The sequence below is a fragment of the Paramormyrops kingsleyae genome, chromosome 14 (assembly GCF_048594095.1).
Source record: "Paramormyrops kingsleyae isolate MSU_618 chromosome 14, PKINGS_0.4, whole genome shotgun sequence".
NCBI classification, from domain to species: Eukaryota; Metazoa; Chordata; class Actinopteri; order Osteoglossiformes; family Mormyridae; genus Paramormyrops; species Paramormyrops kingsleyae.
The window spans coordinates 12707166-12731864 of record NC_132810.1 but is presented as its reverse complement, the minus strand read 5'-3'; the positions used below and the strand labels follow the sequence as shown (position 1 = coordinate 12731864).

The following is a 24699-nucleotide window of genomic DNA, read 5'->3' as shown; positions in this document are numbered from 1 at the left end:
AGGCATCCCTGCCGATGCAGAGCGAGCTATGTGCTGAGCGTATCCAGAATAACGCAGTAGCTGCCACGGCTTTCCCTGAAGCCCCACCAGCCCCCAGCAGGGCCTTCTGGCGCCCCCCCCCTGACGCTTCCCTGCCTCTCTGCTGTAGGATTATGACCCACCCAGCGAGGGGCAGGTGATGAGGAGGCCGCCCCACATTCATCAGGCGCCTGCTAACAGGGGCGCGGTCCCGCCCCAAGAAGCAGTCTGCCCCACAGAGGTACGCGACTGCAGTCTGCACACCCGCTTGCACATCCTCACAGAGTCCACAGGCTCTCGCAAAGTTGCTTGGCGTTCCATTGCATCCTCTGGTTTCTTCCCACATTTCAGAGATACGCAGTTAGATGAACTGGGATCCCTAAATTATCCATGTGTGAGTGTGTGCATTTGTGGGCCCTGTCAAGGTGGGCGGATGGGCCAATGGATGCATCTCCATCATGGACTAGTTATTTAAACTGCCATACCAATGTATACCTGCAGGGGGCAACAGAAGACAAGGAAATACAGTGTTCAAATTGCCTTCCCACAATACATTCATCAAAATGTTGAAGTATCAATGAACTGATACTGATGTTCTTTTTCCACAGAATTGATTTGCAAATTGCTTTAGTTAAATGTGTCAGCTAAACATAAAATAAATGAAATGCTATATTTTCCCTAATGTCATATCTATGAACAGAGGGGGCTTTGCACGATGACATTGTGTGCTACCATTTGATCAGTCTCACTACCTGGTGCTCTTTTCGTTTAGTTTTTTCAGTTAGCTGACTTACGCAGGATGCTTCCCTTAGTGTCATCGTTCTCCTGTATTTTCTGCTCGTATTTTTAATCCCTGTGTAATGTTAATCACGATATGTGATGCTAATTTTGAGGCAGCCATACTGGGTGGGACAATGAAGGGGATTCATGTAAACATTAGCAGAATTTAAATGGCGAGTCGCCGTACTGTGCCTGTCAATGGTGTGTGTCGCCCAGAGTCTCTGGGACGAGGAAAGCAGTCTGGGAGAGGTCAGTAAGGGACAGCGCCCCCCTGTGGCTGCTGACGTCGAGCACGCACTCAGAGGACTCTCCCTCCTGGGGCTGGCTGGGCCTGAAATGGGACGGCTGTCTTCCCCAGGACAAGTGCCTGCGCCCTCAGGTAAGTGCTGAGAGCCGTCTGTCAGATATGAATACCCCATGTGACTGTCAGTGTCAGTGTCTCCTCACATCCATAGCTATTCAGATCTGTCTCTGCATTCACTTAATCCTTTGGCTTCAGCTGCTTCTGGTTGCTGTATTCCTTATAGCTGCATAACCCTTAAAACTGGAAGCCATAACCACTAACCAAGTGATAGTTTAATGGTTAAACCCCTGGTCCTAACTACCTCGCGTAAGGGTTTAGTACTGGCGGTAGAGTTGAGAAATGGGAAACTGGTTAAACTTTAATTTTTTTTTTCATGATCGTAGTGAGTAGGGTGACATGAAAGGAGGTGTTTCAGCCTTTGAGGTGTTTCAGTAGATGGAGAATGTAATCCTTTATGGGCATCTATGTATGTATATACAACCCGTAGCAGCTGCTTACAGCACTCCTGGCTAGTGTCAGGTAGGGGCTGCATTTGACAGTCTTTCTGCACACCAATGGTGTCTTTCCTGTTAGTTTTAATGAGTCTGGCCATTCTCCTCTGTCCTCTCTTGTTAATAAGGTATTTTTGCCCACTGAACTGCCACTGACTGGCAGTTTTTTTGTTCCTCACACCTTGCTCTCTAAATTTTAAATACTATAGTGCACCAACATCCCAGTAATCAGGGCTGCCTCTGAGATGTCAGAACCACCATGTCTGGCACCAGTAATCACACCATATTCAAGATCGCTTCAGTTGGGCATCTTAGCTGTTTTAGTGAGAACAGTAGTGCGCTACTTGCACAAATGCATCCGGGCTCAGCTTAAAACGGTTCCATTGTTTCCACACTTGCTTGCTTGTACAAGGTTGTGGCGTGAAATGTTTTACACTCACTGCCTCCATTCTAATGTGAATTGACAATAAAATATCTTTGACTTTGACACGAGCATTCATCACGAATGTTCTCTTTTTAATTTACAAAAGAGTAGATCAATTCGATTGTCGATTTAAAAATGCATGAGCTCCTGTGAGGTTAAACCTTACCTGGTGCAAAATATGATGTCATCACCGTAATGCGAATGACAACGTGTGTAGCTGGTTCTTCAGGTCCTGACTTCATGAGACAGGTCTTCGATTTCTGCACATGTCATGTCTGGTGTGGGGGTTCAGGCAAAGAGCAGTAATTTTGAAACAAGTCATATTCTCTGCTGGCATCTGTGCAGCTTCAGAGGGTCTTTCCCTTCTCTTCTCCTCCCTTGGCTGTGAAGCTGGATGCGTGGAGCTGTTCCATGCAAATGGCAGCTGAACAAAACCCTTCACCAATCTCCTGCGATCCCCCATGGCTCTTGGTTCAGTTGCGTGGTCAGTGACGAAATGTCTACTGCAAACCTCATTGTGTACGGAGACTGTAAAACTGTCGCCCTGAATGTAAACAAGCCACTGCTTTCTTAGCTCAGACTGAACAGGGAAGCAGAAGCAACTTCAACTGGCATTAAATTTTGATGATGCTGTACGCAGAGGCGCACAACAGTGTTTGGAATGTTTTTGAATATCTTCCAGCCACTAATTAAGAAATAAAAAAGATGCTACTTTAATACTGAACAGCAATACCATTTGTAAACAGAGAGACCAGGAGCAAGTGAGCCATACTATTTAACATGGAACTGCGTTATGTTGAAGTACTGCATGAATCTCTCGTGACTCTCAGTATTCAGTGACTCGCTGTTTCACGTTTTCTCTGGAATAGTTTGAGGTGATTTGCTCACGAACAGGACAACACAGCAGCAAAGCTCCAGTTTTGAAGGTGCTCCATCGAGCTGTGAAGTTCACCGTTCATTAGTAATTCTGCTGACCCGGTCGACACGCGTCCGTTGATGTGAGGAAGTCCACCTCTTTGCTGTATGATGTTAACAGCTTGTGTCCTGCTCTCCCCAGACCCCACTGTTTACTGCCCGCTCAGGGAGCACCATCGCATGATTACCTCCGTGTTGCACTTACAGCTATTTTCAGCTTTTATGGCCTGTGACCCTTTGCTTTCTGCTGCTTATTCAAAGGAAAGTCAAACGCAGCCGTTCATCTTCCGTGGAGCTGGCTGCATTTTGTTCATCAGCATGTTTTTTTTTTTTTTGTGGGGGGGGGGGGGGGTATCCTTCTTGCTCTTAAATTGCACTTGGATTGCAACTCTCCAACTGCTTTCAAATTATTTTCACCCAAAGTTACACCATGACAGCTCACCAAAGGACAAAACTGTAATTTTCTTGTAGTTAAACATAATTCCACAGTTTCTCGGAGCAAATAAATTGGAGAACTTTCTGTTATTCCATTCTTCTTAAAGTAATTGCTCGAAATGACCTCGTTCCCACTGCTCTTTGGTTCCTCTTCATCGATGAGCATATCGCCCCTTATGGGGAAAACCCGGAATAATACCAAGAATAACATTCCCATTGGGGATCATGCCGTCAGTTTTTTAGGAGGGGGCTTGCGAAGGAGAGAATCCCTGGGTCAGGCTACAGCCCTCCCGCATACCCAATACATGAGGCTGCCGTTTTTGTCTGGGGGTCTGTGGTATTCGCACCGTGTACTGCTGGGGGGCTGATTTTAGCAAGGACACATGTGCTGGCCTCCCGAGCAGTGCACCCCCTACTGGCCTGCGAGGTGCTGGTAATGAAGCAGCCCCCCCAGTCAGGGAGATGTCCAGTGCGTCTCCATGATCAACAGTGTAGCTCGTCTGTAATGGGGTTTGCCTGGTTCTGCACAGACGCTATGCAGACACCCTACTAAGCACCAGCAGCCTGCCATATGTGTGTACAAAGTGCCAGTCCTGGTTGAGCTGTAGCTGTTTACCGACGCCCTTACAGTCCCATCTGTGGGCGTTCAGCTGACATTCAACAAATAAACTTTCATGCTACAACTGCTTTTACAAACTGCCAACACAGTGTCAATTCTGGTTGGTTGATAGTTGAGCATTTGTAGATGTGTTATGAAGGACCACATTAGAAATATTTCCCAGAACCCTTTCTGACAGGCTTTGGGCAGAACTGGGAAGGACTAAATTTGAGTAAATCTGAGGATTGTTATTAAAGTTTATTTTGGATTTTTAAGTAGTTTTGCTGCAGTAAATTGTACATGGAAATAAGAAGGTTACGGATAGCCTGAAGTGTATATTGCTAACTGCGTTCATGTGGCTCAGAGCATTGGGGAGGTTCATCCACCGCGACCACCCGCTCTCGGCACCAGAGGAGCCCGCCGGACTGCATTCTTCATCAAGACCTTGCCTCTCTAATCCCGTGCAGGGAAGGGGCTGTGACAGTCTTTACCCAGCATCCCCTGCTTCACAGATACTAATCATAAGTTTACCTCAGTGATCTCATGGCTTTGTTGATGTTTTAATATAAAGGGAGAATGCTCCTATCTTTCCTGGAGCCGGAATGGCTGACTCAGAGTTACCAGAGCCGTCTAACATCACTAAGTGCTGTTATTCTGCAGAGGGTGTTTTACGTTGTCATTTTCCGAAAGACGTGTGTAAATGTCTGCTTCCGTATGAATGATTTAGCCTCACGCTTTTCTAATTCATGAAGACCGGTTCTTCTTGATATATTGGGGTTTCTTCCTCGCAATAAACCCTTTTGAGGCTTTAAAAGCGGCCTGTGTAGAAAGGGGTTAATTTCCCTGCATATTTCTCAGCTGACACCCCATCTGTGCCTCCCTGTCCAAACGGCAGAAGGTCCCGTCCTGGCCGCCGCTCCTCCCAGACCTCACAGGAGCGCTCGCCGCGGATGCTCCCTCTCCTCCTGCTCCAGCCTACACCAATATTTACTTTGAACCACTGCACAAAACCAGCCCCGCTCGTATTCGGAGGAGGCGCGCCGTTGCTAGGAGACAGGCCGTGCCAGAAAAAAATAACAAAAAGCGGCTTCTTAAGTGGAAATTTAATGGGGTCTTTGTGTTTCTATGACCAAGGATGCTCTGTGACCCAGCGAACGCCGTGTTTCACCACTACTCTGCCCCTTTTTTAATCTGCGCTCTATCCAAAGCGACCTTAGATAACCCCGCATCCCCCACCCCCCCGTCTTGCAGGCCTACCCCACCTTCCTATGATTTTCAACCGAACGCCCCACTCACACTGCCATAGGCTCTGAGTCGCCGCATTTAATTGAGCACCGCTGCTGGAATTGCATGTAGATTGCAGAGTGATGTGCTGACCATGCAGCCTTATATATTACAGGACAACATATAAACCCAGATATATACTGTAACACACAGACCCAGATATATAACAGAGGCAGAGCTAATACGTCTAGAGTTTTAAATACTAACACCACAGATGACATACTTCTATCTCCATCCGCCCGTGTGAAGTTGTCGTTCTGACTCAGTGACTCCTAATGGGGGGGGGACTCCCTGAGCGCCCTCGTGCAGGGTTTCAGCTCTGCCTATCAGCACATTTCCGCTTCAGTGTGAGTGGGTCTGCTGGGTGCTTTGATTCCCATGATTCTCATGGTGACCCAGGTAGAGAGCCAACACAGGATTTTTGCCAGTGTGAAAGTGACCTCCAAGCCATATTCCCCCAACCTGGTGTTTATGGGGTTTATTCATGGAACTTGGTTGGTTTTGATTGCTGAGGGATTATGGTGCAATGCGCTGCTAAGAAGTCAATAAGTCAAATACACTATTACGTCACAAAAAAAGTCAAGTTTTTATTAAATTTCTGAAAACATGAAAAGTAGCTAATTTTTGTCTGTCTGTGTACATCTCTCAAATATTGAAATCATATTAAAAATTGAGTTTACTTTAAAATCTTGAAATATGTGGCCAGGTGAGATGGACTCTAGCTGGCTGAAGGCCTCACCTGTGGTGTAAATAATGAGCTCAGTAATGAGATGAGAATGTGAGGTGATGACGACCCGGAGCGCTGACAATGGGAGCGGCCGGCTGGCCTGGTTGTGATCGGAGGGAGATGTGCTTCCCCAGGTGTGGACCGTCATTCAGTCAGCTCCGGGAATCCAGAGGAGCGACCGGGGGCTCCTCCCACATCCAGGACGAGGCAGGTGGGCGACTCCCAAGACGAGAACATGGACAGCGATCGGCAGGTGTGGAATTCCAGACCCCTACGTTGGGAAGCACTTTCTGTTTAAGGCTGTGGTTCTGATATCATGCAAAGGAGCTTCTGACACGGACTGTGGACAGGTGGGAGGAAGGGAGGGGGGGGCCCCCAGCGTTCCGGAAGCATCTGGGGGGAAGCCTGGCGGGCCGTAATGCAGCCTCGCCGTCTTTGGCCTCCACTCAGCTGTTTCTGATCACAGGCCCATTTGATGGCTGCCCTTCGCCGGGTCATGGCCGAGAGGGGCTTTTTCAGCACAAATAAAAGGGGCATGTCTCAGGGCTAACTGGGCGATGCTAGCGGGGCTCTGCTCCACTGCTAATCAGCCCCCCACCCCCCACGATCTGACATTGACAAACGAAAGCCTGTTGCTGACTCCGCTAACACGTGCTAATTGCTCAGCTGGATCGCCTCACACGTCCGTAGGAGCCTGAATTGGGGGGGGGGGGGGAACAAACAGTCTTTCTTTTGCTGTTGACAAACGCTAAACGGTCATTTGCTTGGCCGTGCATGTGTTCGGGGGGCAGGAAGGCGGTTTGGAATTACATACAGCACACGTGTGTCTGGCTTACTTGTTTGTTTCTGATCCTGTTGCTGTGAAATAGCCGAAAGCAGATTCTTTGCTTTTCTCTGCTGCTCCTTCCAGCTGTCTGAGGCGTCAGTGCATTCGGCGGAGAAAGCCCCTCCCATCCTGGTGAAGCAGTACCAGCCGCAGGCTTCATCCCTTCAGGAAAGAGGTGCTCTCTCTCTCTCCTGCTCTTTCCCTCTCTCTCTGTCTCATTCTCTCGCTTGTTCTTTGTTTCACACATACAAACCCACGCATCCTGGTGTCTGATAATTATGCGAGACAGATAGGGCTTGCATTCCTACCAGCTGCGTCATTTCTGACAGGCAGCGAGGGAAGGTGCCACTCATGCTGTCAGTGATTCTGCGTGACCTTGAGTGACCTGCATGCAGGGCACTTCCAAGGCTCCGAGCGGCTGGGGATACCTTGTACCGCACGTGCTGTCATGCAGAGGTGACCACTGGATGGCAGTGTGGCGCCCTGCAAGCCGCCGGCCGCTCCCTTTGTCTGGCAGACAGGCGGCCTCCCCCGCTAGGTTTCAGCAGCCTGCCGCCGCGTGTGTCTTCCTCTCGCCTGCAGACCCTCGGGGGCCAGCGCAGAGGTCCGATTAGAGCCGGCCGTGGCTGCAGCCCACTCTGCTGCAGATGCATTTCCTTCCCCATGTGTTTTCATTAAATCTGACATGAAAGGACTCCGGCACCCCCGCAGAATCCACCTGCACTGGCCCATGCGTCACCACGCCCCCTGGTGCATGGTTACCGTCATGGTTAGGGCTCTTAGGGAGTGACACCTCATTCCGGAGTTTTCCCTAGTCTCCAGTTAGTCGCCTGCCAGTTCGCACACTCACTGCAGGAGGCTTTCAGGTGCACCTTCGGGTTTAAGCTCATTCCTGCTTGCAGTGTTTTCTGTCGCCGATCGGATTGCGTCCCGGCCTGCAGAACTGCGTGCTCTCCCCCTGCGTGTCTTTCACCTTTCGCTGTGTCTGGTGACCAGCCGGCATCCCCCCCGACACCCTGTACGTATTAGCCGTCGTGGCAGTTGGATGGGTGTTTATGGGCTGGATGGGCTTTTATGACTGTTCTGAGCGTGATCCGCAGTGCGAGAGCAGCCTTGGGCCCTGGTGAACAGCCTCGCACGGAAAACTGCAGCAAACGGCTAACAGAGCTGAACTGCATTTAAAAGGCTGGACATACAGACCCACACACTGAAGGAAGCTTAAATGTGGCGGCCCTTCGGGTTATCAGCGTTATCAGTGAGAAGCGGCCGTGTGCCGTGACGAGAGTGAACGTGTCACCCTTTCACAGCCATGGTGTTCAGCTGACTGCATGGAGGTGTGGGCTGTCGCAGCGGCGGGCCGGGTCAAAGAGCCTCTCGGGGTCCGTGTGTCGTACCGGTCAGTAGGAAGACTTAAGTGCACCACTGAACAAAAACATTTAGTCAAGTATACGTTAAATCATTAAACAACCTGGGACTTTGTCCAGTTACTTATCATGATCAAAGTGTAAGGCATGAGGATCACTCTCATCTGAGTCCCTGAGCCACTAACCAGCCTTTTAGTAAACTGTGTGTCACCGCAGAAGCAGCTGCCTTGCCTGAGTGTTTTATTAGGCCAGTGACGTGATTGGTGGCACGTGTTATCGGGCTTTTAATGTTTACAGCTCTGTGTGTAAGTGGGTGACTAAATGCACGACACACTGGGGTGAAACGGCCCAGGGCACGAGTGCGGGTCACTTTTACTGCTGCCACCCGGGAGGTTTCCATGGAGGTTGTCATGGTTACAGCAGGGCAGGCTGCATCGATTGTCCGGCGTGCAGAAGGGGCAATTGAATACAATACATAGAGTGCTGTGTTAATAGTAGGTACTTCTAAATGGGTTTTTAAAAGCAATGAATTTGGTTGAGAGAAATATATTGTATGGCCTTCATTCATTTGAATCTGGTCCATTTTTGGCCTGGAATCAATACCACATATTTGCAGACAGACCTTGCCATTTGTTGTTGATCTACCAAGATGGATTATTATTTGAACTCAACTTGCGCTTATGTTTAAAGTAATAATTTGTTCCCTGGGGACTCATATGTTAAGCATAAAATGCAAAATTGTCACCTTTTTTTACTCGCTCACAGAAACTTCTGGAAATTCCCTTGTTGTGAACAAACGTACAAATCTTGTTGCATAATTTGGGTCTGAAATAATTTCAAATACCTGTTGTATTTTTGAAAGTGTGCTGGAATGTATTATTTAAAACATTTTCTGTATGAAAATGATGTTCTCTAAAGTATAAGTTAAATATTAAAGGGTCCTTGTCACTCTAATATGTTGTAAGGTTGGACGGTTCCCCTACAATGTTATGTAAAGACAGCTATTCCCAGCTAACAGGACCATCTCTTTGTCTCAGCACTGAACCAGTTTTAAAATACTCTCTTCTGAACACTTGGTTTTGTTCAGTGGCCTGAAGGCAAACGCTCCCCCAGATATGAAAGTTTAAAACCTACCAGATGCGATTCGGTTCCTGTTATTTTGGAACGACGTGGCTTAGTGCTGGAAACCAGCGTGACTGCAGTGCATGCATGCGGACAGTGCAGGGATCAGCATGTACATCAGCAAAGCGAGGCGACCTCAGAGCCAGGCAGAGAGGGTTGGCAGGGAACGTGGAGGTGGGGCTGCTCCCTGAGGGGGCGGGGCATGGCAGAGGGGGGCGGGGCATGACGGGGGGCGGGGCGCGTTGCCGCCGTGTGCAGCTGAGTTGTGACATGCCCTGCAGGGGGCCACTGTTCCACTGCGGCAGTGCATAGCGTGACGACAGGGCCTGCATCCCGGCACAGACCAAGAACGTGAAGAGTGACCCAAGAAAAAGTGTGAAAATGACATTTGGACAATTGCTGAAATATTAGCAATAAATATTTAATCAGCCATAGATAGATCTTGAAATGATCTTGATAGAATCTCTGAAGAGAATGACTTAATTTCTCTTTTTTTAATAATGGAATGTCATAAATAGGCCAATTTAGTGCTTTATGATTGTCAGTAATCCCCCCCCCCCCTTCCTTCCTGTGTCATGGGGGGTCTGAGGTCCTGGCCGCCCCCTCCTCACTCCCACTCAGACATGCAGCAGCAGCATAAGCAGACCCCTGTCTGCTCTCGTGAAGCGCTGTTGCACGTCTGCGTGTGACTGTCACCAGCCTGTCTCTCACTGGCATGAACACGTTGCTCTGTAGTAACAAAATAAGATCACAGATCGGGGGGTGGGGGGTGCACATTTTCCGTCCTCTGCCATACCGTGAAGAGGCCGATGTAACCCGATAGTTAGGAAGTCCTCACTGACCTCTGCAGATGTTCCGCCTAATCTGCAGGGTGGCCTGTCCAGTTTTATCCCTCCTGTTCTGCTGCTCTCTCTGATACTCTCCCCAAACCCTTATTCACTTTGGTCTCCCTGATTAACATCATGTGGGGACTTGGACTTATTTACCAGCACAACGGGGTTGAAATAGCCTTTGTGTTTTTGACAAAAAGCTGCTATTTACTGCGAATCCTCCATAATTATCTGATGTTTTAACAGTTTATGTTTTTACTGCACAGTATTAGATTCCAGAAAGACCCAGACATTGATGCGGGTGATGTATGGGGCATTGCATAAATGCATTTCTGCCTCAGCTGAAGTGCTGTCTTATTTGCATATTCAATGCTGGTAAATTTAGCTGTTAGCAGTTGGTGGGGATTGATATGCTCCTGGGCAGTGAAATTGTCGGGGGGGCCGAGGTCCAGGCAACGCCTCTGAGCCTTGAAGCCAGCTGTCGGGGCTTCTGGCATCGCCCCGTGCTCTGCAGTAAACTGGATACTCTTTTTTTCTCTCTAAAATTTAAACGTGTGTTTTTAGTGTGTCTTTCAGTTAAACACTGAACACAAACCGCTATGGACTGAGAATGGCCTATACATCACTGGTGGGAAATTCTCGCTGAACATCAGTGTTTATAAAGGTGTGGGCAGACTTCCTGCCGTGGCGCTGGGCTTGTGTATGTTAGCATGAGACTTCACTCGAGAAGGTAACGAGGCTGCTCTTGGGCCCTGTTGTTTATCTGACCATAGCGGCAGCAGCTGACCTGGGATAGAACCTCAGCTTTGTCTCTAAATAACCAAAACTTCCTTAGTAACTAGGCAAACAGACTCCCTATTGACTGTAAGAGCTCGTATGGCTCAAAATGACTTTTTTTTGTAATGATGGATTGGTTAATAGGCATGAATAGCTCTGTAGTCATCTTTTGTTTTATTTGAAGGTATATTTTTTCTTCTGTCCTGTTTGCCAGCTCCTCAGACTCTATGAAGATCCTCACGGCAGCATGCCAGCAACTGGCTGCACACGCACTGAAATGATCCGAGTTTCCTTTTCTCAGGCGATGCGTCCTTCAGCTTTACAATGTTCGGACAGTAATGTTAGCAGAGGGGGAGACATGAGAGCGCCCCCGCCTCCCCATAATCACCCATCTCCCCCCCCCCCCCCCCCCGGCACAAGAGGCTATTTATGCCCCCGTTAATAGCACAATTAGCTGAGTGCTTCACCGCTCAGGAGGGGGCTTATAACGGCTGCTATCTGACAAAGCTTCAAGAAATCATATTGTGTGGCGGGGGTTGGGTGGCAGGGGTGGGGGGGATCATGTTTGGGGAGAAACGGGAGCCCCTGGGCTCATTTGCTCCACCTTTCCACCAGAAGCCTGTCAGGCTTTTGCAGGAGTAGCAGCATGTCAATGCAGAGCTTTTATTTAGTGTACCCCCCCCCCCCCTAGTAAAATCAACATGGGCTTAGATGGTGTATGTGCTTCTCAAGTACAAATGAGGAGCTGGGGGGGCGGGGGGGTCTCGGGTCACCCCGCCCGGCAGCAAGGCTCACTGTTTACCCAGCCGAACTTGGATGTGTGCTTTGTTCTCCAAGGTGAAAGAGCGACCCGTTAAGTGCATTCTTTTAAACAACTTTTACTTGGATGATTGCCAAGATTTAACACCCCCCCCCCCCCCCCACACACACACATAAATACAGCACACGGTGAACGTTACAGCCCCTGTGTGTCTCACAATCTCCCACGGTAACCTGGCCCTGTGAAAATCAGACCTTCGGTTGACAATTGTGACTGGATGCTGAGTTTTAAAGTCACTTCAGTATTGGAAAATTGTGGGTTGTGTGATTTAAAGTGATGATAATATATTAAATTTACTGTGTTGTAATACATTACTGCCATAACAAGCATAAAATACTGTTTTAAATGCAGAGCTGTCTTGTGCATCATGATGTTAAGCTTAAAGATTTCCCAAGAGTCTACAAGCATCTGAGATGTCATACAGTAACTTTCTCTTTATCTGTCTCTTTCCTTCTGTCTCGGCCGCTCTGATTTCTGTCTCTTTCCGTCCGTCTCAGCAGCTCTGATTTCTGTCTCTTTCCATCTGTCTCAGCAGCTCTGATTTCTGTCTCTTTCCGTCTGTCTCGGCTGCTCTGATTTTTGTTTCATCTCACTTGGCCGCTCTGATTTATCTTTATGCTTTTGTCTCTTTATGCTGAAGTGAAAACACTCTCATAACGGTAAACGTCATTCTTGGGAAATGGAGCATGGCGGTTTTGGTTCAGGGGTGGTGACAGGCCTTTTCAGCTGGCTCACCGTGCCCCACCTCCAGGACTGCCAGGAGGCTGTGTTTGAAAAAAGGTTGTACTTATTTAAGCAGGAAGTTACATGGGTAATAATCAGCCCCTCAAAAACCAAAGAGGGAAATTAGGTCCTCTCTGTCCTTTGTCACCTTCTTGCACACACACAAACACACAGCCTGCGAGGCCCAGGCCAGAACTGGGGTAATGAGACCCCAAACAAACAGGCCTTGGCTGCTGGATAAGTCCAGACGGCTGCTCTCCCTCCTTTTGGGCCAGGAGCTCCCCAGCTGAGAGAGCTGGGGGCAGGGAAACAGCCAGTTACAAAGAGGGCACCTAATATCTGGGTGAGGGGGACAGGGTCACATGGGAACAGTGTCATACACTTCATATCTGGGTGAGGGGGACAGTGTCACATGGGAACAGTGTCATACACTTCATATCTGAGTGAGGGGGACAGTGTCACATGGGAACAGTGTCATACACTTCATATCTGAGTGAGGGGGACAGTGTCATACACGCGTCCCGTGGCAGGGATGTGCAGTCAAATAGACGCTGACCTCTTTGACAGTTGTAACTTGTGCCTAAGCTGTACTGGTTAGCCAAGGGGTAACCTAACTCGGACAAGAGCAGTAAAGAAGCCATGGTAACAAGTCCTTGTGACATTAGAAACATTAGTTTTATTGGCCATGGAAATGCAGTAAAGGGAGGGGGGTGCATATAGACAATGAGCCAAGTGAAACTGGCCGTTTTTCATCCCGCATCCAGTGAAATTATCAGGTAAAACTTCCAAATAACCCTGCTTCATATGTGTTTCACGTTTTCACCCGTGACTCACATGGCAGCATCACAAACGACGAAGAACGATAGAGGTGCAGAAACAGCCTGTTCCCAGTGCTACGCTTGTCAAAGAGGAGAATGTTAATGTTCCTCACATGCTCGTTTTCTTCAAACAAGCCCAGGATTTTATGTTTTAATGTGCTGTGGGATGTTACAGGTGCCAGAAACGGAGCAAAACGCTCAGTCTGAGTTCAATTTACTGTGCATAGTAAGCAAGTCTGGGTGGGTGGGTGGGGGGGTTTTATCTGAATGGATGAGTCTCTGGTGAGTCAAAGCAGGATGCAAAGTATTTCTCTTTTGGGCATTTTATTCATTTGACACAGTATTTACTTAAAAAGCTGTGCATGCATGTGTGTGTGTGTGTGTGTGTAGTATACACACACAATGATGCACGGCTCTGTCACTACATACTGTAAGAGCACCGCTGTGGTTCGGCTGCTTGAGTTACAGAATGGGTTAATGGGTTAATGATGGGTCATCGAAACGCCAATGTCCTCTTGACAGATGCATAGAATCATGTAGCCAGGTTTGGTCCCAAAAACGGCTTGCTGGGGAATATGCTAACAGGCTAACTAACCCCATGTGTGTCTCATGGACTCTTCTTGTGTACTATGGTCATTTCTCATCTGGGAGGGATTATTATGGGCTGTCTCTGGCTTGACCAGTAGCAGGCCTAATCATAAAGATACCTTCCCTTCTCCACACACGTCATAAGTTGTTGGCTGCTGCTGTCGCTGCTTCTGTTTTACCCTTAAGCGGAGGTGGCTGTGGGAGGATGGCACCGCCTCTCTCTCCCTACCCCCCCACGCCCCTCCCGCCCGTCTTTGTTTTGGCCCGGCCTCCATCTCGTGAAATGCCAGTTATGTCGCGGAATGCCTATCGTGCCGCCACACCCCGCCAGCTGATTTCCCATCATGCCCCTCAGTCTCACGTCTCAAATCTCAGACTGCACTCATCAGTAATACTTTTCAAAATATTATCGATCCCCTGGACAAAGTACCTATCTGTAGTAAATATTCAGCTCTGTAGCTGCAGACATTGCGTGTGTGGAAGAGTAAGATACTATGTATAAGTCACGTTAATAAAAGTGTCCCTTAAGCAAATAACTCCTCGAAGAATGGATTGAATGGAAGCATTTTCACAGGGCATGTCAGCACATGCTATGCCACACCTGGTCCTGGGGACCTACTGCTTACTGCTGCTCCATGTTTTTGTTCCAGCTAAGCTCTTAAATAATTAGCCTTAATTGGACTGCAGATTGATTCAATGTCACTATTCTAATGACATGAAACCAATTCATAGCGGAGGATTTGCTCTACTTGCTGTTTGTTACTAAAGGAATACATCTAAGGCAAAGTGATGAAAACAAATGAAGATCTCGAACTGAAAACACTGCAGATTTCCTCCTAAATAACAGTCCGGTGTTCATCTGTTGAATAACTTTTAAGCGAATCGAATCCCTAAATTCATATATAAAATGGTGTACCATTATTTCATCCTTCAGTTAACAAAGCACACAAAATAAAGTCCTTTCTTGAGTGTTCAAGGACTGAGATCATTAGAACATGCCCTTCTGTGCTCTCTGCTCGCTGAGACTTCAACTATTCATTCAATCAACTGTTTAATCAAGGCTTATTAATTATGATTTTAGGAGCAAATAAAGCTAGCAGGTGTCCTGGATGCGCATTAAGTACCTGTGGTGTAATCTGCGGGGGGCGGGGGGGGGGAGGCGGCCTCCGTACTGTGCCATGCACGTGTATCCTGTAAGGAGTGCTTGGCTGGGTCATGCACCCTCATGATGTCCTACCAGATGAGGCAGAATTAATTAGAGTGGCATCATAGCGAGGGTTGGGCTATGCATCCCACACCTTGAAATCTGGACAAAAGATCTCCTGTTCTGGCTCCATTCTGAGCTCCCCAGTCCTCAGGCCGTTTCTGATGTGTTTGTGGTGAGTTTTCATAATTACAGATGGTGTGCACTTCAGTGGATGTCAAGGAGACACCCGCATGTCTGTTTTATGCATCCTTGACTAATACACCAAGCTGTTCCACAGCTGTCTCCTCTCCTTTCAAGGCAAGGCCCCGTAGATCTGCAGCGAGTCGGTAGCCTTGGAAGGGGCCGATATCGAGGGCGAGCTGCCGATCTCCATGGTAACAAAACAGTGCTGAATGACTGCAAGTCCACAAAAGTCAATAGTAAATGGAAGATTTTATTATGATATGTCTAAATGATGAAAACTCTTCAAGTGAAAAATGACTTGATGTCTTCATCGCACTGCCTTTGCAGCTGGCGGTCATGGCGACGCCTTTATGTGGAAGCGTAGGATACATTGTTCTGAGTCAAACACTGCATGTGAGTGATATTGTGATGGAATATTAATATTGTATATCTTAGTTGCTTATAAGAATACAGTCGAGAATTCATCATTTTTCCATATTGAATGTCAGTAAGCCCAGGGAGAAAATACCACGGTTTCTGTCATGGTAAATATAAAAGATAAATAATAATAATAAATTAAAATTAACGCTAAACAAAAGAAAGAAATATAAGAAGGATAATAATTAAGAAAGGAAATATACTTCCACCTTGATGTACCCTCTGTGCCCAGCTGGCTAGGTACTCCTAGCTAGCATGGTGAAGAACCCACTTTTCTGGCCTGTTAGGATTCACAGGCAGTTTTGCTGGGGAGTACAGTCGTCATTTCCCAGAAACCCAGAAAGGTGCTATGGATCATGTGCTAATGGCAATGCGAAGCACGGCTGTCTCTGTTTATCCCTTTCTGCATGGTTAATCTATTTATGTAGTGTAGTTTACGGCATCTATCCATTTACGCCCAGTGTTCTGGTAATTATATTATCTGTAACATTGTCTTGGATTCCCTCAATAGGAGTTGAAACATAACACATGGATTTTCCGGGCTGTTAATCTGTAATATTGAACACGCATACCGTTTCCAGTACTTTTCAATAATTATTGATCGCTGGCCTTTATTGTAAAAGAGCCGTTTTTATGTGACTGTAGTTGGAGTTATTTCTGTTAAGGTGTCACACTCACTGGGTTTTAAATTAAGAACAAAGTGTGTCAATGAGGCATTGTCAGCAGGCGATGAAGCCAGTCAGTACGTTTACATTATTGTGTTAATTCAACTAAAACTGGACTTTTAAATACATGTAAACATGTTAGTCCGACTGAAATCATACTGAATTAACTTTCTCAAAGTCAGATTAACACACCCAGATAATGCAGTTGGAGTCGATTTACTCCTTGTAGTCCCCCCCGAGGCTTTGACCAAGACGTAACAAAACATGCCAGCAAAACAAACGGAAATCCAGAAAGTTTATCATTGAGAGAAAATGACTTTCTTTTTCCGCTCATGTACTCAAGTAGCTAGTCAGAAGCAGATGGGTAACCGCAAGGCAAAGTAGACCTATCAAAGTAAAAAAGAAAAAAAAATAACTTAGTTTAATCAGGTCAGGTATTAAAAAAAACCCAAAATGAACACTGTAAACGGACTACTACTTCATTAATATAAGTAAATTATTTGAACAGTATTTGTACAGGAAAGATTCTGTCCCAAGATTTTTGATCCATACAAGTGGTTGATCACTATTTCTGTGATCACTATAAGTAGTTTCCACTGTATTTTGAAATTCCTGGGTGGTAGAAAGTGCATAGTGGAGCACAGCAGAGGTCACGTTGTTGGCACTCTCCTGGACCTTAGTCACTCTCCAGGACCTTAGTCACTCTCCAGGACCATACATTGGTGTCGCCGTCGGATAACACCAATAGCCACAAGGAATATAGTGCATTGTGTTTGTTTCCATTTCACTGCTCGACATTTACCATCAGCTAAATTGATTCTCAGTTATTTCGTCTGTGACATAATAGGTCAGCCGGAAAAAGCCCAATGCCAACGAGCTGAAAAGAGCTCTATCGCCACCTACTATAGCAGAGTCAGACATACTTTGGCCAATAAATCGACTCCCCTCCTGTGCATATATACTGGGACAAGGACTGTAGTCCGGTTAAATGGCCTAGACAAACTATAACTGTAGCTCGGCTTAGCTGTGCATGTAAACATGCTGAGTGAACATGGAGGAAGACCCCGACCTGCCTGCCTGCCTGCCTGGCCGCATTACTCTCTGTGCCCCCCTCTGGCTGGGATGCAGTTAGCCACTGTATCTCACACGCACTGCAGTGATGTCACTGTCTCCTCACACAAATGCGACAGATGTCCTGACTGCCGGGCAGCAGCATAACCCTCGAACCTGTGTGCGGTTTATCTCTCCGGCTAAATAGAGTCGCTGGTGTTTAGGTGCTTGTTGCTCCTCAGCCAGGTTTCCTGGGCCAGTTCCCACCCTGGCATAAAGCCATTATGGGACCATTATGCATGTGTCGTTACCCATGTAAGATTTCCTGTGTAAAGTAGCTGTTGTAGTGTTGTAGTATGTCCCAGGGAGTACCTGTGTGCGACCTACACTCTTACACACTGCTGCTGTCGTGTAACAGGGAGGTTCTACACGGGCTTCACAGTGAGGGCCCGCTGAGGTCCCCAAGTACCGTGCCACATGATGTCTGCACGTTAACTGTGGCGGTAATTACGTTTAAACGAGTTGTGCATTATATTAACTTGCTGTAATTATGACATACTGATAGTCAGGACATCAGGCATTGAAAAATGAGCAAACCCCCATCAGCTCAAATCCCCACTGCCCCACTGATTATTTTTAGGATGTCCTATATTCTACTGTGGTATATGGGCTGGGGGGGGGAGGGGTTTGGTTCTGTTGGCTGATGAAAACCTGAGCGAGCAGCACAGCTGGACTCGCATCTTACTGTGAGCGGCTGTGGGACGGCCCGAGAGAAGACGGCCGGGTTATTGCGTGTGTGATGCGACTGAGGTCACATGCTGGTGGGTGACATTTCTGTGTGCTTGCCGGCCTTCTGGGCAAAGTGGGCCCCCACCTCTGCAAAGTGCACCCCCCACCTCAACAAAGCGTGCCTCTTCTTAGGGTGTACTGACACTTGGCCTGGTTGTCCTGTACCGTGCTCTAACATGATTGTCCCCCCACTCGCTTTCATCATCACCATGTGACTTTTTTGTGTTGCTATAGCACAGCCAATTGGCTGACCTCTTCAAGGGGCCTGGGCAAGGTACAGTATGATCACACTAGTCAAACAAACTTGACAGTGGGGGTGAAACGTGCTTGGGCATGGTGTGGGTCGGCTAGCATTAGTACCTTCCCTTAGCAAAGCTGGCCGCCACCTCTGCAGTGTGAGCCCTCAGCGAAGTGCACCCCATCCTCTCAGCAAAGCACGCACCCCTCCCCTCAGCAAAGCACATGCCCCCTCCCACCAGCAAAGTGTGCACCCTCTCCCCTTAGCAAAGTGGCCCCCCACCTCGGCAAAGTGCGCCCCCACCTCGACAAACCCGCCGATTGCTTAAGCCGAGTCAGCTGAACACTATAATGGGTGAAACATGCCGGTTATTTCACCTTGGCACCCAAATCTTGTGCTTAACCTAACAATAGTGAAGGCAGGTCATTTTAGATAATCAGATGAGAAAACAGAAACACCCCCTGACGTATCTCCGTGTGAGTGCTTTAGTTATCTGGCATCTTTCTGTCATATTTTGGACATAACAGCATGATAGCAGTAGGACATTTGATTTGCTTGTTACACTTATCTTGTAAAATGGATGTTCTGCAGAGACAGACTCTTCAGTCGCCGTGGTGATTCCGGGTCAGAGACTGTCAGGCACACAGATGGCTTCCACCGGCACAACTGAAACCGGACTCTGTTTCTGGGAGGCCCGGCTCACCCCGGCAGCCCAGAGCGGGGGCCCGTCCCAGGGGCCGTGATGCTTTGATCTGGGGCCTCTAGCATACGGGCCCTCAGCATCTCACGTGTGGCGCCACGCGACAGAAGGACAGGGTTCGCCTTTCATGTGACCACCAGGCCCCCATACCCCCTCCTCCAGGACATCTCCCATTACAGTGGGCGCGGGGGGCGGGGGGCGGGGGTTCTGTCTCATGTCTCAGACCATCATTGTCTGTTGATGTCGGGGGCAATGCCATTAGAGTAACACTGACAGGCAGCGGTGCAGGACAGGTACCATTTAAATGTGGCCCCCGGCTAACATTCAGGGGAGATTGTAGCACTTTGGATGTATACTGCCTCTGACTTGAAAGCGTTTTATGCTTGAAAAGCTCTGAAAGGCCCATGTGCATGAGCAGGAATGTGAGGCAGGTCCCTCCAAACAGGTAAATTAGACACCACCAGCTTTAAGGATCTTTTTCTTAAAGCTCACATCTGCTCTCCTTTTTATCTCCTTAACATGGCAGCGTCTGTGCCTCTGTATTATGTATCTTCCTGTGGGGGTTCCTGTAATCAGCGACAGTGGGTGACACTGTCACCTCACACCTTCAGGGCTGAGGGTTTGAATCCCACTTCTGCTGTGTGAGGGTTTAGTTTGAGTGCAGCATGCCTGAGTGGGTTAGGGATCAAAACTCTTTGCCAGATGCTCCTAGGTTCAAATCTCATGACTGGCTAAGTAACATATGATCGCTGGAACAAGGGACACTGGCAGACCCTGGGCTCTGATCCTCACCTGTATAAGAACATAAGAAATTGACAAATGAGAGGAGGCCATTCGGCCCATCAAACTCGTTTTGGGAGAACTCAACTAATATCTCAGAGTTAAAATCTTATCTAGCGCTGATTTAAAGGAACTCAAGGTTTTGGCTTGCACTACACTAGCAGGAAGACTGTTCCATACTCTAACTACACGCTGTGTAAAGAAGTGCTTTCTCAAATCCAGCTTAAAATGTTCTATAAGAACATAAGAAATTTACAGACGAGCCCATCAGTCTCTTTGGGCAAAAGCATCTGCTTAATAATCTATGCATTTTAATACAAACAGGATGGGAAATCTAAGTATTTAATTTTATTTGGTTTGTTAATATTTAGGATCAATTAACATTATTGGCACCTTATCGTAGTGGTGGGGTTTGTGTGCTTCTGTGTTCCTAGGAGTTATGTAGTCTAGGGTCATTGCTCCTGGTAGAGTCTCTCAAGGCAAATTAGTCCTAGGTGAGCAGCCATACTCAGTGCGATTCGCATAGGCCCCTGTGATGATTAACAATAAGGACCATGTGACTCTGCCCAGATTAGGGAGACTGGGACCTCATCCTAGAGTCAGGCCTGGGGAGGCTCGAAGGCAAGCACTCGGTGGCCAGGCCTTTACTCATGGGCCCAGCTGGGCATAGCCTGAACAAACAACATAGGTCCACCCTCCTGTGGGCCCACCTCCTGCAGGGGGAGCCATGGAGGTCAGGTGTGATGTAGATTGGGTGGCAGTAGAAGGCAGGGGCCTCAGTGGACTGATCATTTACTCCCAAATCTGGTTTTAGGAGCGTGGAACGTAACCTCTCTGGTGGGAAAGGAACCAGAGTTAATGCAGATGGTACAGAGATACCGACTAGATGTAGTCAGGCTCACCTCAGCACAGGGCTTGGGCTCTGGAACCAAATTCCTGGTTCCAAATTCCAGGCCCCTGTACAGGAGATCTTCTGGTGCACCTCTGACAGTGGCTGGAGATTTTGAGCCTGAATTTGTAGTGTTACAAGCTTCCATTGCTGAGGAGGCTGTGCGGAATTGTGGCCATAAGGTTGTTGGTGCCAGTTGTGATGGAAATCTCTGAACCCAGTGGTGGACACCAGCAGTAAAGGGAGCCATCAGGCTGAAGAAAGAGGCCTTCCAAGCTTGGTTAGCTTGTGGGTCTCCTGAAGCAGCTGACAGGCACCGACAGGCTATGCGGAATGTAGCTTTGGCAGTTGTGGAAGCAAAAACTTGGGTGAGGATTCTGGCAAACAATCAGGCAACTCAGGAGCTTTGCCCAGGCTGTTTACAGCGAGGATGCAGCGGTGTTGACCTAAAATGAGGATATAGTCAGACTGACCCATTCATTAGAACACTGAAGTAATCAAAAAGCTTTTCAGTGATAAAGCCCCAGGGGTGGATGATATTCCTGAAGGTTCTTAATGATGTTGGGCTGTCTTGGCTGACATACTTCGAAAATATTGCACAGAGGTTGAGGACAGTGCATTTGGATTGGATGGTTCCAATCTTTAAGAAAGGGGACCAGGGGGTTTCTCTAACTTCAGGGAGATAGCACACTTCAGTTTCCCTGAGAAGGTCTATGCTGGGGTACTGGATAGGTAGATCCGCCTGTTGGTTGAACCTCAGATCCAGGATGAGTAATGCAGATTCTGTTCTGGTCGCGCAACGCTGGGCCAGCTCTTCACCTTCACAAGGATAGTGGAGGGTTCATGGGAGTTTGCCCAACCAGTCTACATGTGTTGTGTGTACCAGGGCTGCCCTTTGTCACTGAGTCTGTTCATAACCTTCATAGACGGAATTTCTAAGCGTAGCTAAAAGCATAGCTAATGCTGCTATGCTATGTTTTGATGACCTCAGGATCGTATCTTTGCTTTTTGCATATGACATGAACCTTTAATCAGGACCATTGTGCTGTGACCTGCAGCATGTACTGGGGTGGTTTGCAGCAGAGTGTGAAGCGGCCAGGATGAGAATGAACACCTCCAAGTCTGAGGTCATGGATTGACAGGCAGATCGGTGTAGCATCAACAGTAATGTAGACATTGACAGAAAGTCAAGCTAAGCTGGAAGGTGAAGCTTTCGATTTACTGGTGGATCTACTTTTCTACCCTTACCTATGGTCACGAACTTTGGGTATTGACTGAAAGAATGAGATTGTGGATAAAAACAGCAGAAATGAGTTTCCTTCGTGTCTGGGCTCAGCTTTAGAGATGGGGAAGACCTCGGACATTCTGTAGGAGCTCAAAGTAGAGCCGCTTTTCCTCCATATCGAAAGGAGCCAGCTGTAGTTCAGGCATTTAGCTAGGTTGCCCCCTGGACTCCTCCCTGGGGAAGTGTTTTGGACATGTCCAACTGGGTGCAGAACCCAGGACGCACTGGAGACATTCTTTCTCTCAGCTGACCTGGGAATGCATTGGTATTCCCCCACTGGAGTTGGAGGAGGTGGCTGGTGAGAGGGAGGTCTGATTATCCTGGCTCAGACTGCTGCCCCCGCGACCCCACCCCAGATAAGCGGCAGAATATGGACGGATGGATAAGCTTATTGTAGGTAATCTGACTGCACTGGCTGACATAAAAACCTCAACATCAGAGATGTGTATAGTGGTGCTGGTCGGTTTCCAGTGCCAATGAGATGCACGGTAGGCAGCCCCCCCCCCCCCCATGCTTGGAATGCACTTGAAGCTAAAATAGCCATGTGCTGTGTAGCCCCCCCAGCCAGAACGGGTCAGGCACAGCTGCAGCCTTCGTACCGACGCCGTCTGGCCCGATGAGTGACAGGCCGGCCGGGCTGGCACAGGCTCTGCCAGTGCCCCACCCCCCAGCCTGTCTGGCTTTTCCTCTTTTCTTTCTTCTTAATCACATCATGTCTTTGTTTTACAGTGGTCAGGACAGCTGTTCCCCACATCTGTGGGTGGGCATGTGTCTTGGGGTGGGGGCAGGACATGGGCTGCCTGACCTCACTGCCTCAGTCCGTTTCACTCACTGCTGCTTTTCCCTTCAGAACCTGGAATGGGTCTGATGCAGTTTGTAATTATTCAGCAGTGTGAATCTGGACATGGACCTTCATATCCAGCTGAGCAATGGCCTCAACCCCCGTCTGTCTGAACGTCCCTTATCTACAATGACAGCAGACATACAGTCGCTTCCAAAGTGTTTGTAATTCCTTAGCATATTCACTTCCGTTCTATCCCTGCCTTCGACCCGTAGCCTCCGTGATTGGCTCTGGACCCCTCGCAACTCTGAATGGCACAAGTGGTAACAGAAAATGGATGGATGGAATTCCATTATATTCTCACACTTTCTTTATGAAGTAGTGTTGCGATGAGCGTTAATAATGGACATAAACCATTGCCGGGTGAGTTCCTTTTCAGAAATGACACAGAAGAATGTTCCCTGGTGTTTTACACATATATATGTTTTAAAAGTGGAATATTATTGAAAACTGGGCCAAACTAAGTCGCTTGGGTTGGCATTTTAATTACAAACAGGTCAATGTGAGGTAAAGTACTATTTCCAGGCTCTTAGTGTGAGATTTAAAGTATTGTTTTCTGATCCAAGGATTTTGGGATTTATATGCTAATTAGATTTTTTTGACCTTTAAAAGACTAATTTCTGTCATTGGGGAAATCAGGCTTCGAAACCTACAATGGGTGATGTTATTATGGTATGCCCCAATGGGACACAACAAATTATTCAGCAGAGAGGAGGTTTGCCCAGTTAGTGACTGACAGCATGCTAATCCCGCCCACAGGGTTTCGAAGCATCATCCACCCTCAGGGAGTTCGTATTGAGCAGCGTGAGATTAAATGTTTGGAAGGTTTTTGCCGAGCTGGATTGCTCCACTCTAGGGGAGCCCCTCTGTGTCCAGCAGCTGTCAGCGCTGTCTGTGTCATGTGACCGGCCCCCACACGAAGGGCCCTTCCCCCCTGTCATCCGCTTGCATTTTCGGCCAGGGCTCTGCCTTTTTGGCAATGAGCTGTCACCTTAAAGGAGCGGCCGTGACTGCAGCAGTCATTCACAGCCACCTGTCCCCCTGTTAGGGTGGGACGATGTGACAGCACAGGGAGAGCCCTCCCTGTGTACTCTTAGTGGGGACAGTGGCTCATCTTGCAGGACTGATGTTTCTTAGGTGCCCAAATCCCCCAATTAACCCCACGGTAGCCCCACTGACTCACTGACATTTGTGGTGTGGTAGTGGGTGAGGGGGGGGGGGGGGGTTGAAACGGCATGGCACACTCCAGCTTGGTGATTTTTCCATCCCTGGCTTACGTTGGCCTCTCTGGGGTTAAAGTCGAGCCCATCTGCCCATGGACCTTAGCTCCCCTCCCCCGCGTGCTGCCCATCTCTGGAAAACGATCCGCCTGCTTCACAGAAGGCCCCACGCTGTAGGCTTCTGAGGTCACGAAGTGGGCCTCAGTGAGGGTACCAGAGGGGCTCCCGGCTTACTCCTTTGCTGTAGGGACACTCTTGTTCCTTTCATCCTGTGCTACGCCTCATCTGGTTTCCATCGTCTGGCCTGCCAGTCCCTCACACTCTCCGTCCGCCCCTCCCCACAGTGCCTGAACAGCATTTTGGGTAGTGCGGCCGCCCGCACCCACCGTTTGCCCAGCCAGACTCTGTCCTTGTTGGGCAGTCGTTTCGCCGTGCTTGAGGCCGAAATTAGCGTCTCTTTCCCACGTCGTTTCATTAATAGCAAGAGGCTCTGATTCTGCTGCCCTCAGCTGGGTAAAGGGCATTTCATTTTAAGTGCTACCAAACTGCCCACTTGACTTGCATCTGTGTTTCATCAAATATGAATTTTTC

General features: G+C 48.2%; 1 protein-coding gene across 4 annotated transcripts in view; it reads left to right on the top strand.

The window, feature by feature from the left end:
• kiaa0586 (KIAA0586 ortholog) overlaps positions 1 to 24699 on the top strand; it is a 143299-nt gene that overhangs the window by 104081 nt on the left and 14519 nt on the right. For 3 of the 4 annotated variants that reach the window (XM_072699330.1, XM_072699331.1, XM_072699329.1), the window contains exons 28-31: positions 149 to 259; positions 1015 to 1177; positions 6111 to 6229; positions 6887 to 6977. In XM_072699330.1, coding sequence (XP_072555431.1) covers positions 149 to 259; positions 1015 to 1177; positions 6111 to 6229; positions 6887 to 6977 — 484 coding nt within the window. The remainder of the gene's footprint in view (positions 1 to 148; positions 260 to 1014; positions 1178 to 6110; positions 6230 to 6886; positions 6978 to 24699) is intronic. The other variant, XM_072699332.1, reaches the window with a different exon arrangement.